Source organism: Mercenaria mercenaria, chromosome 4 (assembly GCF_021730395.1).
Source record: "Mercenaria mercenaria strain notata chromosome 4, MADL_Memer_1, whole genome shotgun sequence".
NCBI classification, from domain to species: Eukaryota; Metazoa; Mollusca; class Bivalvia; order Venerida; family Veneridae; genus Mercenaria; species Mercenaria mercenaria.
The window spans coordinates 60,207,425-60,232,497 of NC_069364.1; the positions used below are offsets into that span (position 1 = coordinate 60,207,425).

The 25,073-nt window shown below is 35.3% G+C and overlaps 1 protein-coding gene across 15 annotated transcripts in view; it reads left to right on the top strand.

The window, feature by feature from the left end:
• Positions 1-25,073, top strand: part of LOC123551877 (suppressor of lurcher protein 1-like) — a 377,473-nt gene that overhangs the window by 307,122 nt on the left and 45,278 nt on the right. For 11 of the 15 annotated variants that reach the window (XM_053541411.1, XM_053541412.1, XM_045341120.2 and 8 more), the window contains 5 exons: positions 9,523-9,737; positions 17,244-17,303; positions 18,123-18,336; positions 20,146-20,378; positions 20,827-20,853. In XM_053541411.1, the coding sequence (XP_053397386.1) occupies positions 9,523-9,737; positions 17,244-17,303; positions 18,123-18,336; positions 20,146-20,378; positions 20,827-20,853 (749 nt within the window). The remainder of the gene's footprint in view (positions 1-9,522; positions 9,738-17,243; positions 17,304-18,122; positions 18,337-20,145; positions 20,379-20,826; positions 20,854-25,073) is intronic. The other 4 variants (XM_053541410.1, XM_053541414.1, XM_053541417.1 and 1 more) reach the window with 3 other exon arrangements.

Consider the following 25,073-nt stretch of genomic DNA (forward strand, 5'->3'; position numbering starts at 1 on the left):
ATATCTTACTGTCTACGCTACTAAAAACCTTCCGATATGATCTTATGATGACTCTTTTCCTCTAAACTTTATGATTTCAGCAATATTCAATTGTATGTTTTGAACAAAATAATAACTCTGTTTCATAAAACCAAATTCTATAGAAGATAGGCATAGTTGTGCCTAACAGTATATCACTAAAGTCTGTTCCACCTATTACGTTTACCTCGTTTCTGAATTATCAGTATCGGTAACATCGTTCAAAAAAACATATTTATATACCATACATCAATAACTCTAGACCTTTTTTTCATTTTTTCAATAAAGTGTATTTCAAAGATATAATCTTGGATTTTTCTTTTTTCCCCATAGACCGTAATGCTATATGACGTTACGCCGACTTTCCAATATGGCGGCGCCCGTAGCGCAATATACTAGGGGTCAACTCAAAAATAAAACGCCCGAGTTAATATTTGAAAAGACTGTTTTTGTTATCATAATATGTTAATTCTTGGGGAAATTCAGGTTAGGCCACCTCAACATAAAAATAAATAAATAAATAAATAAATATATAAGAAAATAGAAAGAAACAAACACAAAAGAACAAGGACATTCTAAAACGAAAAACAAAATTAATGTGCGTGCGAACGTCTCGATATTTTAGTAACACATGGGCATTCTCCTTATATCATGTTTTCTGTCGTTGAAAGAAAATTATATATATCTTGACTTCAGCTGATGTGACCTAAATAGATATTTTCTCTCGGAAGTATCTTTATGGATTTAATTAATAAAAGTGAAAACTAAACTTCGCAGTCCGTCAGGATATTCCCTTTCAACACGTCGCATTACTGAATTCGAACGGACAGGGCAAGGAAAAAACTATTTTAAACATAAAAGGGTTAGATGTCTACAACTCGAAATATTTGCGTTAAAATAATTTCATACATACAAAAACCATCGTGACCGTTTAGAATTACAAATATTAGGTTTTCCTAAATAATCTTGTTAATATTTCTGTATTTTAAGTTATATTTAGGACCCAGATCTAACAAAGAAATATCAGTTTATGTAAATGTTCCACTGAAACACCAAATTTTAAACTCTGACCAGTGAGTATTCGGAAACATACAGAAAAATAATAACTTAAAAAGATTTTTTCTTTAAGACTCCATAATTATGTTGCATGTAAAATCCTTTAGTCACCACTGTGGATAAAAAATCATTAATGTAGAACGGACCATGGCCTCTTTTTCAAAGGTAACAATTTAACGTTTTGTATTGTTATTATTAAAATAACATTTGATAGCAACATTGGTTAATCATACCCATTTCGATCCGTATCTTGCACATGTTTGTCCTCAAAAACGGAGAGTATATGCACCTGTCAATATTTTGCCGCCCGGGGCAGCGGCGGGCATACACGGGACTTTAGACAGAAGACCATTCCCGACAGGCGGGAATTTGACAAACATTTGATGTACCAACCAGGCTCTAGGGTGGATTTAGACAAAAAAGGTTGTCTCTGGGGTGGGGATTTAGACAACAACATTTTTGAAATGTCAAATTCCCCTGGGTCAGCCCGAAATTCACTCACGCTCAGAATCGCGTATTTTCATTTGGTAAACTTACAGAATAATTCAAGATTACGTTCTATAATAAAATCAGAATCGTTTCTGTTGATATAAAACCATGACGGCAACATGAAACTTTATGCTAATGAACCGGTGGAGCGCAATAAAAACACGTGCAGTGTTCCCGCCAAAATTAGGAACGGATAACATAAAACACATAACAATTACATATACATAGAGATATTAATTCCCGCGGAACTGCACGGCAAAAAGCCTGTATGATTATTTGACATACATTTTGCATGAGCAAAACAGTCCTTTTCTGTTACTTCTATGGAAAAACCTCTTGTTTTAATTAAAAGTGCGGGGAACGACGGGGAGTGGCGGAGGGGTGGGGGGGGGGGGGCAAACAAAAAACATGCTGGACCCCATCTTTGTGGGTGTCCTTCAGGTCCCGCTGCTCCTACGCCTATGTTACACTTTCTGCTTATCATTTTGAACATTCTATTATATTTTCTTCGATCGCGCGCCTTGTTATTATACACGTGTGAGCAAAGGCCGAAAAAAAGAATTATTAATCGGTCTCCGTGGACTTTATCAACAAGACTTTGTGCCAGAGACAATAATTAATCTGTGCTCGTTTAATCCAGCAGAAAACTGAAGTGACGTAACACTTGCGACGATTACGCACAATGTCATATCTTGTGGAATTTAAAAGCATACTCCAGCCTACATGTTCAACATAAATGTACGATATATAAAAATAATGAACAGGAACAAAAAGAAAATATCATACCTTTGTTAAAAACCCTGACTGGCAGTTTCAAGAATAATGTAAGACTGAAGTAAAACTTTAACGGAAAAACGTTTCAGCTCACATTACCGTTAATTATTCATGAATGATCTGAAAATAGTATTTGAATGTTTAGATCTGTTTCTGGACATCGTACCTCCGGTGGACAATAAAAGTTGATAAAATGATAGTTCGGGGATATATTTCATAATTGAAATCGGCGGTTATAAATAACAATATTCTACGCTCTATGACTTCTCTCTGAGTCAAATATAAATCTGACATAATAATTATAATAATAATGATGATAATAATAATTTAATAAACAGAGAGAATGTGTTCGCGATCCGATTTCGCTTTTAAAGAAATCTAAATTAGCAGCCTTCGGATCAAGAGTTTAAAAAGAGATGCTTTCATATAGGCCTAAACAGCAAAATTATAATAAAAAAAAACAAAACAAACAAAAAAAACCCAGATAGGTTGATGAAATGATAAGCAATTAAGCATTTTTTAAACATATATTTCAAAAAGTAAAATTTAATTCTAGCGTGATGTACGTCAAGATGTTTATCTTCTATCGGCTAATTGTGTATCTACACCTGTGTAATTCTTCCCTTGTGCGCCTCGAATAAATCTGCATATTGCCAGCAATACTACGTCATTTATCTTATACGTCATAAGTTTCTTTCGGAGAAAAAGAAGCATACTCAACCGGGACTCGGTATGGCGAATATTGTGTTTTGAAAACTGAAAATTGTGAAAGAAATTGGATATGTGGTGGACTGTAAATACTTCAGTAAGGATGCTAAAATACAGGTTATCTTTGAACCATGCGTTTGGAAATGATGTTAAATTGAGCAAGTCATCGTTTCAAGGGCATGGTGCGATTGATGCCTGAATTTCATCGATGTGTAAAAGAGCTTGTTTGTTTACAACTGATTCACTGAGAATTGGATAGAGCTACAGAGGACTAGGAAGATTTTTGGAGTGTTTACACCTTTGATAGGTTAAAAGTGAGTCAATTTACATTTTTGTTAAATCTAAATAGATCTAACATATTTTTAAACATAAAATTTCAGTTCACTCAATGCATTTACATGTAGCCTTGTAGGGAATTGTAAACGAAATGAGTTTTGAGTCGCTCCCGATAAAATTCACGTGAATTTTCCCGTTATACTTAAATTTAGAGAGCAAACTCCAATGGCGACAAGAAATTACAATGGGAGACTGCCGTTGAAAATATAAATTTGTCATTTATTTGGATATTTGGCAAAGCAGAAAAAAATCGTTAAATTTCTCGAGGGTGACTTTTTTCTAGTTTATCAAACCATGTGTACTTCGCCGGTAAGTGTCGTAGTTTTGTCATATGACACCAAAGTTGGGGTAAACCTTTGGAATGGAACAGACTTTAATTTAGAAGTTTTCTTGTGTCTTGAAAAGGTCGGTGTCAAAAGCAACAAATGAGCTGAATTTCATATGGCTTTATGGTTCCATTACTTCACAGTATATGTTCCTATTCTAAAATGCACAGCAAGAACATAATGTTACGCTGCATATGGTAAAACAGATTCGGAACTGTTGCGTTGTTCCTTGTAACGTCATGACGACTTTTCTGTTTCTGTGGTTTGTTTGAATACGCTGTTGTACGTTAACGTGCACTGACAAAGTCATTTTTATTTTATTTTGCTGTGATTTGTTGAAATGGTATACATGAAAATATTCTATCGCCTTGTTTGCAGATGGGAATATCAGACTTTTAGGTAAGAGTAGACGCAGCATCCCCACAGTCTAAACAACAATAACCCTCGAAGCTTATATTCGCATCTGCACCTCAAACCAGTTAAATCCTTATACGCTCTTCAGATGTTCCAGATACAGTTTTGCACAAGGGAAAACTTTCAGTACCTTGTCAGCAGTACTTAAGAGCAAATTGCACTATATTGCACCAGTAAGGAAGTATTTCCTATCCAATATGTTTTAAAGCTATTTCAACTGAAGTCGAACAGTCTTTTTGTCAGGAAAAGTAAATTAAATAAGCAATGTTGTGACTCCAAAAGTTAAGTCTACAGAAGGGAATTCGGGGTAAAAATTGTGCTTTGTTTCCATGACAACAGTGAACTGATTTATAATGTGTTACTGGAAAGAAAAGACTTTAGTTTATAGAGCTAAATAATTTAATTATAGGAATATAGCATGCATCAACACTGTTTCAGCTAATTTATCCTTTAGACGACAAAATTTGAGCTAAGGAATTTGTGGGATGGAGGCATGCCAGCAAATTCAAAAAAAAAATCATCAGACTATCAGTTCTAAGAAAACAATTATCCATGAGAATCACACTTTACTGCAACTCGAAACTGGGGAGCTGAAGTATGCATAACACTAACAGATGATAAGAGTATCAGTAATTCTAAGAAAATAATATCCATGAGAATCACACTTTACTCCAACCCAAAACTGGGCAGATGAAGTATGCATAACACTAACAGATGATAAGAGTATCAGTAATTCTAAGAAAAAGAAAATCCGTGAGAATCACACTTTACTGTAACTTGAAACTGGGGAGCTGAAGTATGCATAACACTAACAGATGATAAGAGTATCAGTAATTCTAAGAAAAAAAATATCCATGAGAATCACACTTTACTGCAACCCAAAACTGGGCAGATGAAGTATGCATAACACTAACAGATGATAAGAGTATCAGTAATTCTAAGAAAAAGAAAATCCGTGAGAATCACACTTTACTGTAACTTGAAACTGGGGAGCTGAAGTATGCATAACACTAACAGATGATAAGAGTATCAGTAATTCTAAGAAAAAAAATATCCATGAGAATCACACTTTACTGCAACTCGAAACTGGGGAGCTGAAGTATGCATAACACTAACAGATGATAAGAGTATCAGTAATTCTAAGAAAATAATATCCATGAGAATCACACTTTACTGCAACCCAAAACTGGGCAGATGAAGTATGCATAACACTAACAGATGATAAGAGTATCAGTAATTCTAAGAAAAAGAAAATCCGTGAGAATCACACTTTACTGTAACTTGAAACTGGGGCGCTGAAATATGCATAACACTAACAGATGATAAGAGTATCAGTAATTCTAAGAAAAAAATATCCATGAGAATCACACTTTACTGTAACTTGAAACTGGGGCGCTGAAATATGCATAACACTAACAGATGATAAGAGTATCAGTAATTCTAAGAAAAAAATATCCATGAGAATCACACTTTACTGTAACTTGAAACTGGGGAGCTGAAGTATGCATAAAACTAACAGATGATAAGAGTATCAGTAATTCTAAGGAAAAAAATATCCATGAGAATCACACTTTACTGTAACTTGAAACTGGGAAGCTGAAGTATGCACAACACTAACAGATGATAAGAGTATCAGTAATTCTAAGAAAAAAAATATCCATGAGAATCACACTTTACTGCAACCCAAAACTGGGGAGCTGGAGTATGCATGACACTAACAGATGTTTCATATCCTATTGTCAAACTTAATATGACGTGTTTATCTAAAAACAAAAAAAAATATGTTTCTTTTGTTTAGAAATACGCATGAATTTTAGAAAATAATTTACACAATACACAAACTACTCAAAAAAGTACTCCCATTGTCAAGCTGTAGTATCATAGCAACAAAAGGAAATGAAAATTGAAACTCCAGAACTACAAATGAGCCGTGCCATGACAAAACCAACATAGTGGGTGTGCGACCAGCATGGATCCAGACCAGCCTGCGCATCCGCGCAGTCTGGTAAGGCTCCATGCTGTTCGCTTTTAAAGCCTATTGGAATTGGAGAAACTGTTAGCGAACAGCATGGATCCTGACCAGACTGCGCGGATGCGAAGGCTGGTCTGGATCCTTGCTGGTCGCATACCCACTATGTTGATTTTCTCATGGCATGGCTCAAATTATATTAACTGCTTCTTTTTCTGAAATGTTTTGTCATTTTGGCAGATGTGTAAGCTGCAATGAGAAAGTCATCAAATACCGCCCAAATCAGTTCTCGTAGTTCTTTTATTGTATAAAGCATCCCGGTGAGGTTTAGCCTGTCATATTAGATATTCAAATGCCGCTTTATATACACACGAAATGGGAGAAATGGAATCATGTTAAACAAATAAGATTCATAATTTCTAGAAGATATGCCTTAAATAAATAAAACTGACTACCTCGGAGCATTTTGGCGACACGTGCAATAGGTTGTTTTAAGAAATTAGGATGAAAGTGGGCGAGAAAATTTCATGTAACGTATACACTTTTAGCAACCGCCTACTTCTTCGTTTCCTTTTTCGTGACAGACCGTGTGTTAGATACGTTGGTACTAATATCTTTCAAAAATTGCATTTTCATTCCTATAATTACATGTAACTTGTCTACATTTAACCAGGTCTTGTGTATCAACACATAATGAAATATTTTGTCAAGCAATGTGACTTTATTTAAGGTATTGGACCCCTAATAGTAATGTTTAAAAAATGGCATTTGCTTGGTATATTCTTAAAGTTGACCGTATCTCTCACTGTGTTGCAACTTTTAAACAACTTTTACCGTGCCGATTTTTATAAATTTTGTATAATTTATGGTAATTCCTCAAGCTCAAGTAGATTTCAAAGTGATAGCCACTGTCCAAAACATTTGCAGAGAATTCATTATCCCATTAATTTTGATAGAAGAAACATTAAACTATTGGTAAACAATAATAAAACACAAAAATCTGCCAATATAATTTTTCTAAGGTGCATCAAGTAAACGGATTTAATGAGACAAAATTCTAACTCCAGCATTGAAAAATTAAGGTCGAGTCCTGTGGGACTGTTTTAAATGCTTGTCACTTCATTTGAAAATAACCTTGGGGCAGAAGTAAAATCTACCTAAATTTCTTCCAGAATATGTAATCTAAAGAGTAAAGGCAAAATAGAAAACTTTTACCGCATGTAACTCAGTATTTCTAAAGATGTCTAACTCTGCCCCCTTCTGTTTGAGAGGTAAATTCACTTTGAACAGCAAGAAATCGCTTATCAAATGAAAATATTTCCACTTTTGTACAATAAATCAATAATAAGTCTTGAAAAAAGTAAAAACTTACTACCAAAAAAGGAAAATAAGGGAACAAAATTTGATCCCAGTGGGACTTGAACCTACGCACCCTTACCCCCCCCCCCCCCCCCCCCCACCACCCTCACCACCCCCAGAAAACATTCAGTCAGTGTAGGTTTATTGTAGGAATTGAATACTCTTCATTACGGGTCTAATACCTTAAGCTTGAAACGGTTTTTTCCGTTGTAGCATCGGGATATACACGACAGTTAGAACAGCTGGTATAGTTTTTGCTTTTGTTGTTCAGTTAAGAAAAAACACAAACCAGACAGCAATAAAATGGTAACGAAGTTATATATATCATAAATAAAAATGAACTTATAAGTAATAGCGTATACTTTACAAATTCAGTTGGTAAACAAAATACTAGCTATGACAAAATTGTAAGTTATAAAATGATGCATTTTCTTTTTATCATATTCTAATATTTTCCTCGATAGAAGACAGACAAAAAGGTAACAGTGTATCTTGACTGTACAGTTACGGAAGCATTTGATAAAGTTAAAACAAACTATATCGATACATTTCAAACTATATGTTATACCATAGCATAGAAATATCTCCTAATGAATACATGAGCCGTGCCATGAGAAAACCAACATAGTGGGTTTGCGATCAGCATGGATCCAGACCAGCCTGCGTATCCGCGCAGTCTGGTCAGGATCCATGCTGTTCGCTTTTAAAGCTTACTGCAATTAGAGAAACCGTTAGCGGATGCGCAGGCTGGTGTGGATCCATGCTGGTCGCAAAGCCGCTATGTTGGTTTTCCCATGGCACGGCTCCAATACTTTTGTTGTACTTATACATGGTTATTTTCAGGTGTGAATAATCGTAACCCTGAATATTGTAATGATTTGAATGTTGAATATTTTAAAAATTCTAGTTTTAGAAATGGGGTACCTGGTGATCGCATCAAAAAATATTTAACGCGTACAATTTCTTGACTGAAATTCAGCCTCATGAATACAAAACACCAGTATTCAACTCGTCTTAAATAAGAAAAGTTAATTGATGGTGGGACTACTTTAACCTTTACGGCAATAAGGCGTCAAAAATGATGTCATGATGGCATCTATACGTTCTGTATGTCAAAATTTTTGCCAGTTTAAACGAGTGTTTAGTCTTATTAGCCTAGAATTAAATTTAGCAGCAGTTAAGGGAACACTAGGAAAAAGTATATAATAAAAGTGTAAATACACAGTACATTTATCTTCAAAATGTTTTTCTCGGATTTTGCCTTGATCCACTTGAACCGCATACAATATTACAGATCAACATACTGTTATATTTACCGTCTCATGTTTGATTTCTTCTTATACAAGTTCTGGAACTTTTAATGTCTCGAATATCAGAGATGAAAAATGTTCCGGGTATCACTTCTGTGGTTTTAATCCATTCAATTAAAACATAAACATTGGACATTCTGATTTCTGCACATTATTTACTTCTATTCTGGAATAGATGTCGCAAATGTTTTTCACACAGTTGGCCAAATATCTGGTCAATGCCTTATTTGGGCGTTTTTCCGTTAGCAATGAACTCTGTTTGTAATCAAATAACCACTGCGTCGCACCGTTCAATAAATGTCAACATTACTTTCCCTAAATGTGTGTTTTTATAAACCTTTTCCCTGGAGTATTATTTGGTGATCAGTCTTAATGTAATAACTTAACGAAGCTCTGGAGTGTCTATGACAGTAGTTAACTGAGAGGATAAGATGTAAGCTGCTTCTAGTTAGGTATACTCATCAATATATTATATATCCAACGCGAAAGCAAGATGCATTTCAAGAGAACTTGAAAGTTGTCAAAATGCATAATGGTATTAGGGAAAGAAAATAATTGATGGCGGCTGTCAAATTTTGTTGAACGGCATTAGGAACTGACAACTTTAATTAGAAATGTGTACATAAAACCACCAGAATTTCATGTTGCGGTTACTTTCCAAGGATTGGTATTTTCTTAATCTTATTAGACGACTAAGAGCACTTAAACAAGGTAGAACAAGTAAGCAGCACGTGTTAAACAGTATCTTATTTTCTCGTTTTAGATGTAGGGATTGGCTTCGAATTTACAAAAATTTAGATCGAGGAGAAATTAACGAAAATGTTAAACACCAAGACGAATTATGCGGCAACCTATCAAATTTGAAAGAGAAAGTATTCTATTCAAGCGGACGTGCTCTAATCATGGAGTTCCACACAGACCCAGACTCGAGGGAAAAGCATACCGGTTTTAAAGGCGTTTTTACATTTTTAGAAAAAAGTAAGTAGTCACTTATATGAGGCAATAGATCAGTTGGTGCATTTAATAGAATTACCAAAATAGACCTATCTATCATTGACATTCTTATCTCTAATGTCCTGAGAGACAGGAATTTATAGGTTTTAGAGAAAAGATTATCGCCGGTTTACTGGCAGGACATCTCTTTGGGACTAATTAGAGCGCGGAAGGATTTCTGTTACTTCTAGTTCTGGCTGTAAACCAGTCTTCACTATTTTTACGGTTGTAATTGGCATCAATCGTATTCGAAAAACAGTAAATTAAACTTAATTAAATCGCATGCCATTAACGTCTACCCTTAATTCCAGTATCATATTTAATTAAGTTATATCAATCAAGGGGCACTTAAGAGTTGTTTGGATGTCTCAATTGTATGAGAGTTTTATTCTGTATTTCAATAATTGTCTGTGCAGTAAAACTTTAAACTGCATTGCAACGGTACCAAATTATAGATTTACACTGACAAACCTTAAAGAATATGTGAATATATCATGTGAATATATTTCACATCAACGTGTTTGTCATTTATAAGGAAGGTCAACCTATCTAATGTTAAAAATATCGCAACCTCGCTTACTTTAAGGCGACCAGTAATTATTAGAAAAACGCAATTGTGTTGCCATTTCTTTTCATGACCGTAGTTTATCGTCATTACCGTATCTGTACTTTTAGACCTTTCTAACGTAAACGTAATTACGAAACGGAATACTGAATCCGTAAAATTTTAGGCTAATTTGTGGTCTATGGGAGACAATTTCATCCAGTAGTAATACAATAGTATCTCCCTTAGACCATTATTTGCAAATAACATTTACGGATTCAGTAATCCGTTTCCGATTTACGTTTACGTTAGAAATGTCTATTATGCGCACATTTTTACTGACTTTGTTCTTGGATTCAATGATGTTTTATTTTCTTGTCTTTTGGGACCATGGAGCCCATTCAGCTTCTATGTATTAGTAAAATTCGGCTTAAGTCGGTGTTAGGGTGAGTGAGCGGTGTTGCATTTTCTATGACATTTAACGAATAGACTCAATCAAAGCTAGTCTGCTATTATCTTGTTTGTTTGCATTTTTTGCTTCCAAAGGATCTTCGTTATATACTTTACTTGTAAAGAAAAATGTTTCTCACGACTACTCTAACTGGAGTCATCTGTAGTTTTCGTTCCCTGTCCTTTGAAAAGCGACATATAGCATGTCATGACAGGAAATGTGTATAAGGGAACATAATGTCGGTGGCAAGTGTCTTCAGGTTGAAACTGGACATTTTTGTAACATTTAGGACTGTGCTAGACATATTTTTGCCTGTAATTAAGAGAAAAGATACATTTGATTGATTATTGAATCAAGTGTACTTCTACGAGCTACTTTTCATTTAATTATTTTTCGCAGAGGAAATCCATTTCAAAATGGTCCATTTCACCTTGTCGGAATCTTCCCTCAAACATTACTCTATTACAGACGTCTTATTTTAATTATGTGCCGACGTGCAATTTAAAATCCGGATTCTATTTCCTGTACATAATTTGAACTGTCTGCAAGAACCTACTTAAACCAAGGAAACGATTTATTCAGTAAGACATTGTAGCGTTAATTACTTGAAGAGACATTCCTGTAATTATATTTTTTCTACCAAAATCATTCGACAAACATCGGTTGCTTCAGAACTAAGTGGAAATATTTGACAGTGTACAGCCGCTGCGAGACTTAACAGCTGCTCTTCTGCGATGAGTTTACTCACTGCTGTCTGAAAAAAAAGTACAATTTAAACATTGCTAGAAAAGCCTGCGCCAAGGAAGTAAAAATATAGTTTATTTAATGGATTTTAAGATTCAGTAACTTCCTTAAAGTAGGAATTTTAATGTAATCTCTATGCAAAAGCAAACACATGGTCAGAATTTCAATAACAATTACGGTACATTTTTATCAAACTTATCGATGAACATGATAATTTTGTTATGAGTCACTAACCAGGGTTCTGAAAACTTTAAAATGAATGTAGGACTGTTATGAAATACTTTCTTTAAATCTGTTGCAGCTAAAAGCCCTTCAACATTTATTAACGTTGCTCGGTAATTGCCCTATGAATGCCTAGTGCTGCAACTCAGAGACACGAGGGTGCATATTTAGTCTGAAAAGCTACATTTCCGTTTTCATCTGTCATGGTTTATTCAGCACAGATAGTAATGAAACTTTGTATGAATATGTAGCTCATTTCATTAGTACAGATACGCAATTAACACAGTTTTGACAACCTGAATATCTGCAATTTAAATGTTTTTGGTTGATGTCTTCTTTGTATCTACTTTATATCCCATTTTAAAGATCGGAATGAATTGTAAGTACATTCTAAAAGAACAGGCGATAGTGTACATTCTATTTAAAGGTACAGCGAGTTTGGTTTCACAATTCAGTTGTTCTTTCAGAAAGTTCTTGCTGTCTTTTCGAGTACATTGGAATGATGTATGAATTACGTATTGTTTCTTTACTTTTTGCTTAGACAGATCTTCGCCATTAGAGTAAAATTCGGTCTTCTCGGACGTGAGATTCTATTCATTTGTTAAACTGACAAACTTGGCCGATATAAAATTATAGTAATTTGTTAAACTGACAAACTCGGCTAGTATGAGATTCTGTTCATTTGTTTAACTGACAAGCTTTGCCATTATGAGATTATAGACATTTGTTATACTTACAAACTCGGCCAATATGAGATTCTATGCGTTTGTTAAACGTACAAACTCGGCCATTATGAGATTCTATGCATTTGTTCAACTTACAAACTCGGCCTTTTTGAGATTCTATTCCTTTGTTAAACGGATAAACTCGACCATTCTGGGATTCAATTTAATTGTAAATCTGACAAACTTTTTAGTCTTATGTTTAACTGACAAAAGGTCTGTTGGGGATGTTAATGGAACCAATTTTTACTATTTTTAGACACCATTTTGTGCACTTACCTGACCGCATACCAACTGGTAAAACAACCTTTTGACCTTTTTTGCAATCGTTACAATAGGAATAAAGGTCAATACTAGCAAAGGACAGTAATGATTGTTTCGTGACATTTTATATCTGATTTTTTTATTGTCTCATTGACTACGTTAGTAGCATAAAATGTGTTCACATAGCAATAATACTTAAAGTCAATGTTATAATGCTAAAACATAGTCATTTCATAATGACATTAACTTATGCATTATAAGTCCGCAGCCATAGTAATCTTTCATGATTATTTCGACTTTGAACATGTGCGATCGAAACCTCGCTTGGAGTGACTTCCTTGGATGAAGTGACAATTAATATGGAAGGTCTGTACTTCTATGCATTTGCTCTGCCCCCCCCCCCCCCCCTCCCCTCCCCCACCCCGCCCCGTTTCTGAAATAATGCCCAAGGGACAATAGGGATTTTCCTCCACCATGATAAAGCCGGAAAATCGCCATTGTGTCGATTAGACGCTAAAACGAACGAAAACATAAACAAAATACAACAGCAATTCAGTACAATGATATTTGGCAAATTTGCTGTTTTGCATCCGAACAAAAAGATCTTAATGGTCATTTCTTTATAGATTCGGCGAAATCATGTTGACTGACATTATTATCTGTTTCGCTACGTGGCACCGTCGCGTAAATATCTAATCTACACTAGAATAGGGAAGTTAATATCCGTTTTAGAATTACTCCATTAAATGTAATGATGCGAACATGAATATCTTGTTTCATTTGACATATAAAAACATATGTATAAATGATTTGGGGAAATAGCATTGTTGAAAGCACCAATATTACTTTTTAACAAATAATACCGTTCTTTCCAAAATGCATTATTAGTCCCCTACTGGTTGAAAACCAGTTTCGGGGACTATAGGAATGCGCTTTTCCGTCATTCTGTCCGTCCTTCCGTCCGTCCGTCCGCAATTTCGTGTCCGGTCCATAACTTTAATATTACTTGGCACAAATGTTCCCCCATGGTGAGACGACTTGTCATGCGCAAAACCCGGACCCTAGCTCAAAGGTCAAGGTCACAGTTGGAGGTCAAATGTCAACATGGCTTTTTTCCTGTCAGGTCCATAACTCTCTCATCCATGAAGGGATTTTAGTATTACTTGGCACAAATGTACCTCATAATAAGACAATGTGTCATGCACAACTTTTAGACCCCTAGCTCAAAGGTCAAGGTCACACTTAGCCCGCCCGCTTAGCTTAGTAGATAGAGCGTTGGTCTGTGGATCACGGGGTCGTGAGTTCGATCCTTGGGCGCGGCGTATGTTCTCCGTGACTATTTGATAAACGACATTGTGTCTGAAATCATAAGTCCTCCACCTCTGATTCATGTGGGGAAGTTTGCAGTTACTTGCGGAGAACAGGTTTGTACTGGTACAGAATCCAGGAACACTGGTTAGGTTAACTGCCCGCCGTTGCATGACTGAAATACTGTTGAAAAACGGCGTTAAACCCAAAACAAACAAACAAACAAGGTCACACTTAGCAGTCAAATGTAAACATGGCATGCTGGTTCTTGCGCATGACGGATTATCATGCGCAAGAACCAGGTCCCTAGGTCTAAAGTCAAGATCATACTTAGAGGTCAAATGTTAAATTTAAGAATGACATTGTCCGGAGCATTTCTTCTTCATGCATGGAGAGATTTTGACGTAACTTGGCACAAATGCTCACCACCAGGAGGGACCCTTGTTTTTAGAATTACGTCCCTTTGTTTTTGCTATAAATAGATTATATTGTTACATTTTTATTACTGGCAATAGGGAAAAATCGAGACCACTTTTCTGTGGTACAACATGCATGTTACATTGAATTTTTAGGTGTTTTTTGACCTATCTCTACCTGGTAAAGAGTTTTGTGTGGACTTATAAAAATAGAATTTTTTTAGGATTAATTTCCCTTCGTTGTTACTATAAATAGCTTATATGATAACTTTTTTATAATTGGCCAAACAAATTCCATATGAAAACAACTGAAGGTTTTTATATATGCAAATTTGAATCCAAGTGATTTGTTATAACATATTGTATATATAGTGCAATATTGTTTATACATCCTTTACAGAAATCAGTTCATTATGTTATACTTCAGTAGAAAAAATTAGGTACCTTCCAGTAGGGGACTTTGTATTGCATGACAATACTTTATTCACTTGTTTACTTTATCTTTTTTAAGTAAAGAAACTTGATGTCAGGACTCTCCCTCCCTCCAGCGGAGTCTTTACAATAGACCGGAATGAGAGGGGTCTTGAGCCAAAGTGCCTGTGTATTAAAGAGCACACAGTTTACCGGTTGAAGTCAGGGATATTCATGACAAAAAAAATGCGAAAAAGAAATAAATTAGTAATTTCAGTGTAAGCAACTTGCGAGGGAGGCGATGAATAGACAGGATACTCATAAAATAGACATGCTAAAATTCAGCTGAAATTTATTTTTCTCTATTTTTGGCAATGTAATGAAGGTAAACATGTTAAATACTAAAACATATGAGAAATGATATCTATAGTAAAAGATAAAAGATAAGAGTAGATTTCCCGTAAGCACAGAGCACCCCAAACACAGCCATAGAGCCATGCATCGCAAAGTAGGCCCACAACAAAAAGATGTTGTAACGGAAAAATATAGTAGACGGGTTGCTTCAAAAATCTAACAAGTACATTTTAATTATATGCAAAATACAGAAAACGGGGGCGGGAAGGGAAAGGGTTACATAAAAGGGACGGATGTTTTGGGGGGAGCAGTGGAGCAAGGATTAATATTCAAAAGGGATAACGTAAACCACAGCAGCGCAGAAGACAATCACACACACACACAACTTACATACACACAAGTAAGAAAAAACAATATAGGGCACCGCCCAAGACACACTCACGCACGCACGCACACACGCACGCACGTACGCAAAAAAACAACAGTAGGGTACCGCCTATGGACGGCCGGCGGCCAAAATTATAGTGGGCACAATAACTTACTCCTAGTAAAAGGAGAGGGGGAGTGCAAATGCAAGGGGAAACGCTGGGAGGGGCGATGGGGTAGTGAGGAGAAACAGGAAAGAAACGCCAACAACAAATAAGACAATATACGCAACACAAAATACGAGACAGACAGAAAACATGCTTAAAATAGGGGCACCGCCTTGGAACGGTCAGTAACCTATATAAAGGAAACCGGGGGGTTTAAACGCGTATAGGGCATACCAACCTCGCACTTACCCCGTTTTCAACAAGGTAGACAAGACAATGTCAATAAAATCACTCCCCGCTGATAAACGCTCTAACATTAGTGACAAAATACAAGATCATATCATTGACAAGTGAAACATAAAATTAGGGTCAATCTAAGGTATAATTACACCAAAGTACTTAACAACTTGTCAGAAGTCAGAGCACTAAATGCGTAACTTTTACGGGCACGACTAAGCAAGCTGCAAGACAAAATTCCACTCCTTCCGTCCGTTTTTATATGATTAAGGAGAAAAAAACATCAAGGAGGCTTACACTTTATCCGGAATGCAACCGAGAAAATTATTAGCAAATTCGATTTTAACTTTCAAGAGTGGGAGTGAAATGTGAAACTTCCTTCAACCTCCTCTAAACCCTTTCTCCATCCCTCTCATCCAACGTGCTATGTAGGCACCATGACCATACTTGACTTTCACTCATCTCTAAAATCTCTCATAATAAAGAAGTGGCAACACAAATGCAAGAATTATTGTACTATGAGTTGTACAAATAAACTGCGAATGTTTCTTTTTATTCCCAAGTACGATTTTCACAAATAATATTGAAATGAGCCGCGCCATGAGAAAACCAACATAGTACGTTTGCGACCAGCATGGATCCAGACCAGCCTGCACATCCGCGCAGTCCTGTCTGGACCAATGCTGTTCGCTTTCAAAACCTATTGCAATGAGAGAAAGCATTAGCGAAAAGTATGGATCCTGATATGGCTTTCTCATGGCGCGGCTCAAATATAAGATTATCATAGAGCAGAAGGGAGATAGAGCTCAGATTTACGTCAAAATTTCGTCAAACCTATGTTAAGATATATCATATATTTTACATTATTTTTAGAGTTAATTAAATTTTAGATTAGTCCCTTATGCTTCTCAGCTGTAGCATTTGCCACCGTAAGAAGGTACACTGTCAAGTACACCGAGGAAACAATAGCTTTATCTTAAATTGTCTTTAATTATTTCGCCGTTTATTACACTAATGAAATAATACGGTCGACAAATAGATTTCTGTATTCCAATAATACTGACCAACTTAGAGTCAACACTGGTTAATGTCGTCTACAGAGTAACAAAAACTGGTGAGAAATCGTACGAACTTCAGTTCATTTTCTTGTTCAGATTTTGTATTTTATTCATTTACAATGGTCCGAGTTCAACATAGCCACTACAAAATTTATGAATATCAGACTTCATTTATTAATATAGATCTTTAGAAATAAGCTAATGTTATGTATCCTGTTTTCCGTTAGATAGGAAAGATAGGTGTGGCTCCTCATTTGATCGACATGTTCCCGGTAGATGTTCGACAGGCAAGGCTCAGATAAACACTCAATATTTTAAACTTTTCATGTCTTTTTTATATTTCACTTCATTTTTAAAATCAGTGCTTGTTCTGTCCTCTGCTCTTTTTTAAAATTCAGCACGCTTATGTAGGGAATATAAAGGCTTCTTGGTAACAATAAGTAATATGTTTTCTTGATCTAGATTTTTATCAATTTAATTAACCTCTCCGCTAGTTAACTGGCTATAAAATTATATGCTATTAAAGTTGAGATAATAATGATTCTTAACATTTTGGTTTTATTTCTATTATGATACTTGCACACATATACTCATTATTATGAAGGTTTGCATAATAATCTGCCAAACGCGGCATCTAGAATACTTAGCTTGGATTGCTTGTTCATTAATAAATGTACCTTCATAAAATACATAGGTATTTGAGAGAATCATATATGTAAAGTTTCAAAATCAATATAATTTTAGATGTAATGTACTTCTCTTTTTTTCTGTCTTTGCTGCTGTTTTAATTCATTTATACAATTTATTTTTAAATCCAGAACGGTATTTTCTATATCTAAGGGGAGTAACTCAAATAGAAATGAATTTGGATATATCGTAGTGGTTGCAAAACCTTAGAACTAAATAAAGGTGTTTCGAAACATCATGCAAAACTGATCAATCATCTGCCTTAAAGTTTAAATATTTACAATAGTTTCCTTTATTATACATTTTTATCACAATAACTTCATATGTACGTTTATTTTTTGTATATCAATATGAGTTTAACATTTTGCAAAAATCAACATTACAAATTACTTAAAATTTTCTTTTATTTTTTTCACCAGGTATTTTCAAAACCGTTGGCATATTGCGATATGGGACTCAGTGCTCGTATGATATACAAAGTGGAAATAATCATACGAAAGGAAAGTTTTTCTCACCTAGATACCCTCAGAGATATCCAAAATCATCTGACTGTGTATATATGTTCATGGGACATGACAATGAACATGTCAAAGTGCTTTTTAAACTAATACAGCTGCCTAAACATTCTTCTGGGTTTGTATGTTTGTGATATTTTTCCCTTTGAAAATAAGAATTATTATACAATTGCCGAAACAGTCTTTTAGGTTAGTATATTTGTGATATTTTTCCTGTTGAAAATAAGAATTACTATACAATTGCCTACAATAGTAGCTAAATCTGGGACTTTGTATTTGGCTCTCATGGAGCCACCATCAAAACTTTTAAAGTCGCCATATGACCTTAAATGTTGATGGTGTGACGGTAAATTCAAACAAAAACAAAAAAGTCATTGTCAGAAACTATTTAGCATATTAAAAACGAATTCTTGAAAATTCATATTTCTCTGGTCCTTAGATTTTCAGATTTTCCGTCTGATTTCTAATCTGTTTTAACGTTAAAATGAGAATTTTTTTGTCAAAGACAGAGGAAAGCAATATTTCAATCAAGCCAAGACAAAGCAAAACGGACGTGTACATGTTCTTATACGAATAATGTTTACGATATTATCAAAGATAGTACCCACATTTTATGCAAATGTATGGGAATGTATATACTCAGATATTTATCATGTACTGATTGTAATGAAATCTTAAAATAAACATATTGCAGTATTATTATACGCCCGTTTGAAAAACGGGACGTATTATGGGAACGCCTCTGGCGGGCGGGCGGCGTCCACAGACTTTGTCCGGAGCATATCTTCTTCATGCATGAAGGATTTTGATGAAACTTGGCACAGTTGTTCACCATCATGAGTCGGAGTGTCGTGCGCAAGAACCAGGTCCCTAGGTCTAAGGTCAAGGTCACACTTTGAGGTCAAAGGTCAAATTCAAGAATGACTTTGTCCGGAGCATATCTTCTTCATGCATGGAGGGATTTTGATTTAACTTGGCACAATTGTTCACCATCATGAGACGGAGTGTCATGCGCAAGAACCAGGTCCCTAGATCTAAGGTCAAGGTCACACTTAGAGGTCAAAGGATACAAGAATGAAAACTTTGTCCGGAGCATTTCTTCTTCATGCATGGAGGGATTTTGATATAACTTGGCACAAATGTTCACCACCACAAGATGGAGTGTCTTGCGCAAGAACTAGGTCCCTAGGTCTAAGGTCAAGGTCACACTTAGAGGCCAAAGGTCAGATACAAGAATGACTTTGTCCGAAGCATTTCTTCTTCATGCATGGAGGGATTTTGATGTAACTTGGCACAATTGTACACCATCATGAGACGAAGTGTCATGCGCAGGTCCCTTCTTTAGAATTACTTCCCTTTGTTGTTACTATAAATAGCTGGTATTGTAAGTTTTTCATTACTAGTCGTAGGGAAAAATCGAGACCACTTTTCTGTAGTACAACATGCATGTTGCATCCAATTCTGAATAGTATTTTGACCTATCTCTACCTTGTAAGGATTTTTGTGTGGACTTACTATTTTTTTTTTAAGATTAACTTCCCTTAGTTGTTACTATAAATAACTTATATTGTAACTTTTTTATAATTGACCGTAGGGAAAAACCAAGACCACTTTTCTGTGGTACAACATAGATGTTACTTTCAAATTTTGGGTGTATTTTAAGGTATCTCTTCCTGGTAAGGATTTTTTTTTGTGGACTTAGAAAAATAAAAGAATTACAATAATTACTAAAAAAAAAACATTGTAAACAATCACAAAATTAAAATTCCATTTGCAAATACAGGTGCTAGTGTAAAGAAATTTGCTGTGACGGGCGTATTTTGTGACATTCTGGCACTCTTGTTGTTATTACAAATGTCTTTTGGCGGCATTTTATTCAGTGGTATTGTTTAAGTAAGGAGCTTATCGACTGTCTTTGCTCTTTCAGGTGTGATGAAAACGGGGATATAATTAGAGTGTACGATGGAAGAGACAAATCTTCTCCAATGTTGAAAACATTTTGTGATAATACACATAACCAAGTAGAATTGTATTCCACTGGACCATACATGTACATAGAATTTCATTCTGACAGACATCATGAAGCACAGGGATTTGCTGCTGATTACGAGTTCTTGGATAAACGGTGGGAAGGCGGGAGTTCCCCTGTACCTAGTGATAGTATGATTTTTCTTTTATTCCTTAAAACTAAATGTCTGTATAGTCTTCTTATTTTCTACCATGTTATATAAACAACGGACCGATGTGTGTCCTCTGTTACCTAGGGAGGGTACAAGCCTTAGGGACGTATATTACGTATAATTTCCTCCAGATCGGGCGATTATTTCTGGCCCAATTATTTTTTGGGTTGGGATGGGGTGGGGGCGGGGGAAGGTTTCAGTCTCCTCATAACCAACATCCTTGATCTTTTTATTCTAGTCGCGTGTCTGTTAAGTTTAAAAAGATTAAACATAATAACATCAAACATCTTGAAGACCACTTTCAAGATACTTTCTTTATAGTCTATATAATGCATCTTTGCATATAAGTAGCCGGACCGGACAAGAAGAAGAAATGATTGTCTTAATGCAAATATGGCGGTTGCTTTTTGTAATATTTCTCTCTTCAGATGGGATGTCAGAAAGTCCTGATGGTGGTAAGTTTAAATAGAGATTAGAATATGTCGAGCCACATACCACATTCAGTAGAAACATTTACAGTTTAGTTTGTTTCCGTTTTACAACAAAGCCCACCATTCTGGCACAGTATCATGTTGCATGCATGTATGTATGACAATTATATTGCAGTTAGACTGTTGTCTTGTTTGTAAACTCCTATGATAGAATATTATTATGATTTTTACGTAATCCTTTTATTGGGATAGTTTGCTAGGTTATGGGTAAATAATACCTTAAATGCCTTAAATACCATTTGTCCTGTTATTATAATGTATAAAACTTCAATGAATATATTTCATATTTATCTAATGCATAATTCAAGAAACTTCCTAATAATTTTAATTTTTAATCTGATCAAATGACAATGTATATGATCACTTCCTGCTTCAGTGTTCATATTCATTTCGACTCAATCTGATTCAGGTATAAATCATGAACTTTAATTGAATAGTAACTGTAATACATAGTAATTTTACCCGAGGATTGTGCCATACTGTCAACAGTATACCCTGTGTTTCGTCCGAATCTCGGTGTGGGCATCGCCTGTTTGAAAATAAAGTCCTCTTATAAAAGGGTCAATATCTGAAAGTCAGTTGTTACTAAATTATTATACCATATGTTGTGTTTTAACACAGTTTCTTGACCGAAGGGTGTGTTAATAGTGTGTAATATATAGAGGGGTCATTGTAGAGTTAGGCTATGTGGCACCGTTAAATGTCGCACCACCGTTAAAGTGGTTGCGACATTTAACGGTGGTGCGACATTTAACGGTGCCACAGACGTTAAGTGTCCCAACCACCGCTAAATGTCGCAAAATTATTTGCCGCACGTTTAACGCTAAATGTCGCAAGAATTTGTCTACCGTTATATGTCGCAACACTAACGATAAATGTCGCACTGCCTATTCAAAACTAAGACATATATCAACAATGCGTTGTGGTTATTTCTTTCATTTTTTATGTAATAAACTTGAATCGTCAATAGCAAACTAATATGGTGTTGGCTTTAAGCCCGACTGAAATATTGTATACCCATTTTCGAGGGCAGCAGACTAAACAGGTTATACAAATATACAAATAGTCATGTTTAAACTAGTTTAACTGGCTGCGGGCTATGATTAGTAACACGAACATGTTAAAGTCTCGCGTGTGCACGCCTTTATGTTATTAAGATCGGTTCAGATCGCATTACTCGCAACTGCATCAATTTGAGACTGATTGTCTTTCAACATATCGGGTTAGTTTTGTATCACCTATGGTGGTGAGTTTAGGACACATACATACGTTTTGTAATAACATTATCTCAAGTGATCATAATGAGATATCGTTCGATCGAAATAAGATGTCGTGAATTTGAGATACGATGTCGTGCCTTCAGGATAAGACATCGTGCGCACGTGATAAGCTGTCGAGCGCTCGAGATAAAATGTTGAATGCTCGAGATATGATGTCAAGCAATCCAGATAAGATGTCGTGCACTCGAGCGTACAGCGATCGAAATCAGATGTCGTAAGCTCGTGATAAGATGTCAGGCTCTCGTTACAAATGACATGCATCCTAGATAAAATGTCGTGCGCTCAAGATAATATGTCAAGTGGTTGATATAACTTTATCTTAAAACATGGAGTTATGATGGTCCTACATTGATCATATGAGTTTCACAGTTTGAAAAAGATAAGAAAAAATCTCGTCCACTAGTGGTTGTGCTTTTGTACAAATTAAACGTGTGTGAGCAGTCCTATTTTAGTGTTCACGTGATATTTTAATGCCAAGATATATTAAAAATGTAAGCTGTGTTCAATTATGTTCAATTAATAACTACGGTTAATCATGTATTCAGATATCTAACAAGCTATTTAAACAATAAGATATTCAAATTGTCCTATTTATACATAGTTCCCATAGTCCACACAATGCATACTCATGCAAACACTAACTAATCTTATCTCAGGTTCAAAAATGTTGAAAGTAATATATCAGTTGTAATTACTGTTGAACTTACCATAGTTATTTTTTCTTCTTTTGCTGTGCGACATTAAGCGTTGGTGTTGCGACATATAACGGTGGACAAATTCTTGCGACATATAACGTTAAAAGTGTGACAAATAGCGGCAGATGATTTTGCGACATTTAGTGACCGCAGGGTGTGTTAATAGTGTGTAATATATAGAGGGGTCATTGTAGAGTTAGGCTATGTGGCACCGTTAAATGTCGCACCACCGTTAAATGTCGCAACCATCCTTTGGTGGTTGCGACATTTAACGGTGCCACAACGTCAACCTTGCGACATTTAAAGATAATTGCGACATTTAACGGTGTTGCGACATTTAACGTTGCAACAGTCTATAATCATTGATGTAGACACTTCAAAAGAACAATGTATAAAAACACATGCACGCATTTAAATGTTATATACTTTAAGCAATACATAGTTACCTGCACTGGTCTGGTTGACACAGTTGATTTGTACTGTCATAAATATTTGCTCTACAAAGTGCGTAAATGACTACTTACTACTCTAATAAGAATATGTTCGCCATTTTGTTAGGGTTTTACAAATAAAGTTTATCAGTTGCCATATGCTTTCTTGTACATTGATTTTAAACATAAATTTCTTTAACACATTCTTCAATGAAATAATTTATAGCGTTTACCTAGAGCATCGCCAAAAATATTCAGTTGTTAAAAGAATCAAAAGTTTTCATTGGGCAAATAATGTTGAACAAAAGTGTATTTTCATAAAGAAGGTAATAAAAGTCATTCTAGCCCCCATCATGAAGGTTATACGGTCTACCGGAAGTAGCTCAAGTATCAAGCCAATGTGTAAAAAATGCATTTTAAACTGATACACTCAGACACCTTGTGACCTACAAGCAACATCAGTTCCATTTGTTTCTAAACTCTCAACATATCGAGGACTCAACGCGAAACTAAAGTCTATCTGCTTCTGTTTCTATATATACATAGACTAGTTTCGCGTTGAGCCCTCGATATCTAACTGATACTTGATACCTTATTTTTGTCTTTCATAAAGTGTGGTATCTGAATTTATGTGATCTTTAGCGCTTTTATTGTTACTGTAATGTGTTGGCTTTGTATAATTAGGAACTTGTCTGATAAAGTCATCTATTATTCACGGAAAAATGTAAAGGGAGATCACTTTTGTCCTCCTGACGACCGAAATGTTTCGTGGTTCTTTACCTTCTATAATGTTTTTGAATTCGTTAGTTCATCTGTTTTGTAGTTTCTAAGTCATACAGATTTGCATTGAACAAGAATAGAATTATATCTCCTCAGATGTTGGGTTGGTTAAAATTGTCAAGGTAAAAACTAGTTGAATATAATTTACGTTCTTGGTATGCTTTTCATTTTAAGTTACGTAAACAATACTTAAGATTGGTACTGGAAATGTCTCAATATTTTTATTTCAAAGTGCGTGTAACAGTCATACAGATGGCGTAGACTTACATCCAATAATATTTTACTGTATATGTGTATTGTTTGTATGAAAATTGATTCTTAACTGCTTGCAAAACATGCAATATCTTGGTGAGTTAAATAAATTTTCAAAATGTTGCTTTAATGAGAAACATGAGACAGATATTATTGAATGGCTTCCTTTCTGTTGCGGTTTTGATTCATTTAAGCATGCAAAGGCAATTACATAGAAATTGAATTAAACCCAATTGTATGCATTGAATTACACTGAAATATTTGTTAAGCTTTACAAGAAAACATTTTGACAAGCTTTTGTCATTCAGCAATATTATACCAGACCGTGTTTGGTTCCTTATATTTCTTTCTTTTCTTTTTTGCAAATCTTCACTTTTCAAATTGATTATGCGTTTTTTCTACTTCAACGAAAGTCCAATCAATCTTTTACGCTGGCATTTGACCTTTCCTAGTGGTAAAGCTAATATTTCCGCCACAAATCATTTATATTGATTTAAGATGAAACCGATGTGCTGCTCAGAAAGGTTTTGCTGAAGAACAGTTAGTACAATAGCAATGTTAGGCGGAAATTGGGATATTGTATTAAGTATCTCTCGATAAACAGTGCGAGAGATTTCTCCAAAGCAAAGATCACTGCTCCGGATGTAGGATTGTAATCATGCGTGCATACAGTACTTGATTAACGGATACAGTAAAACCGTTGCGAATTGCATTCCATTCACTGCATTTTACACATCAATATTTTA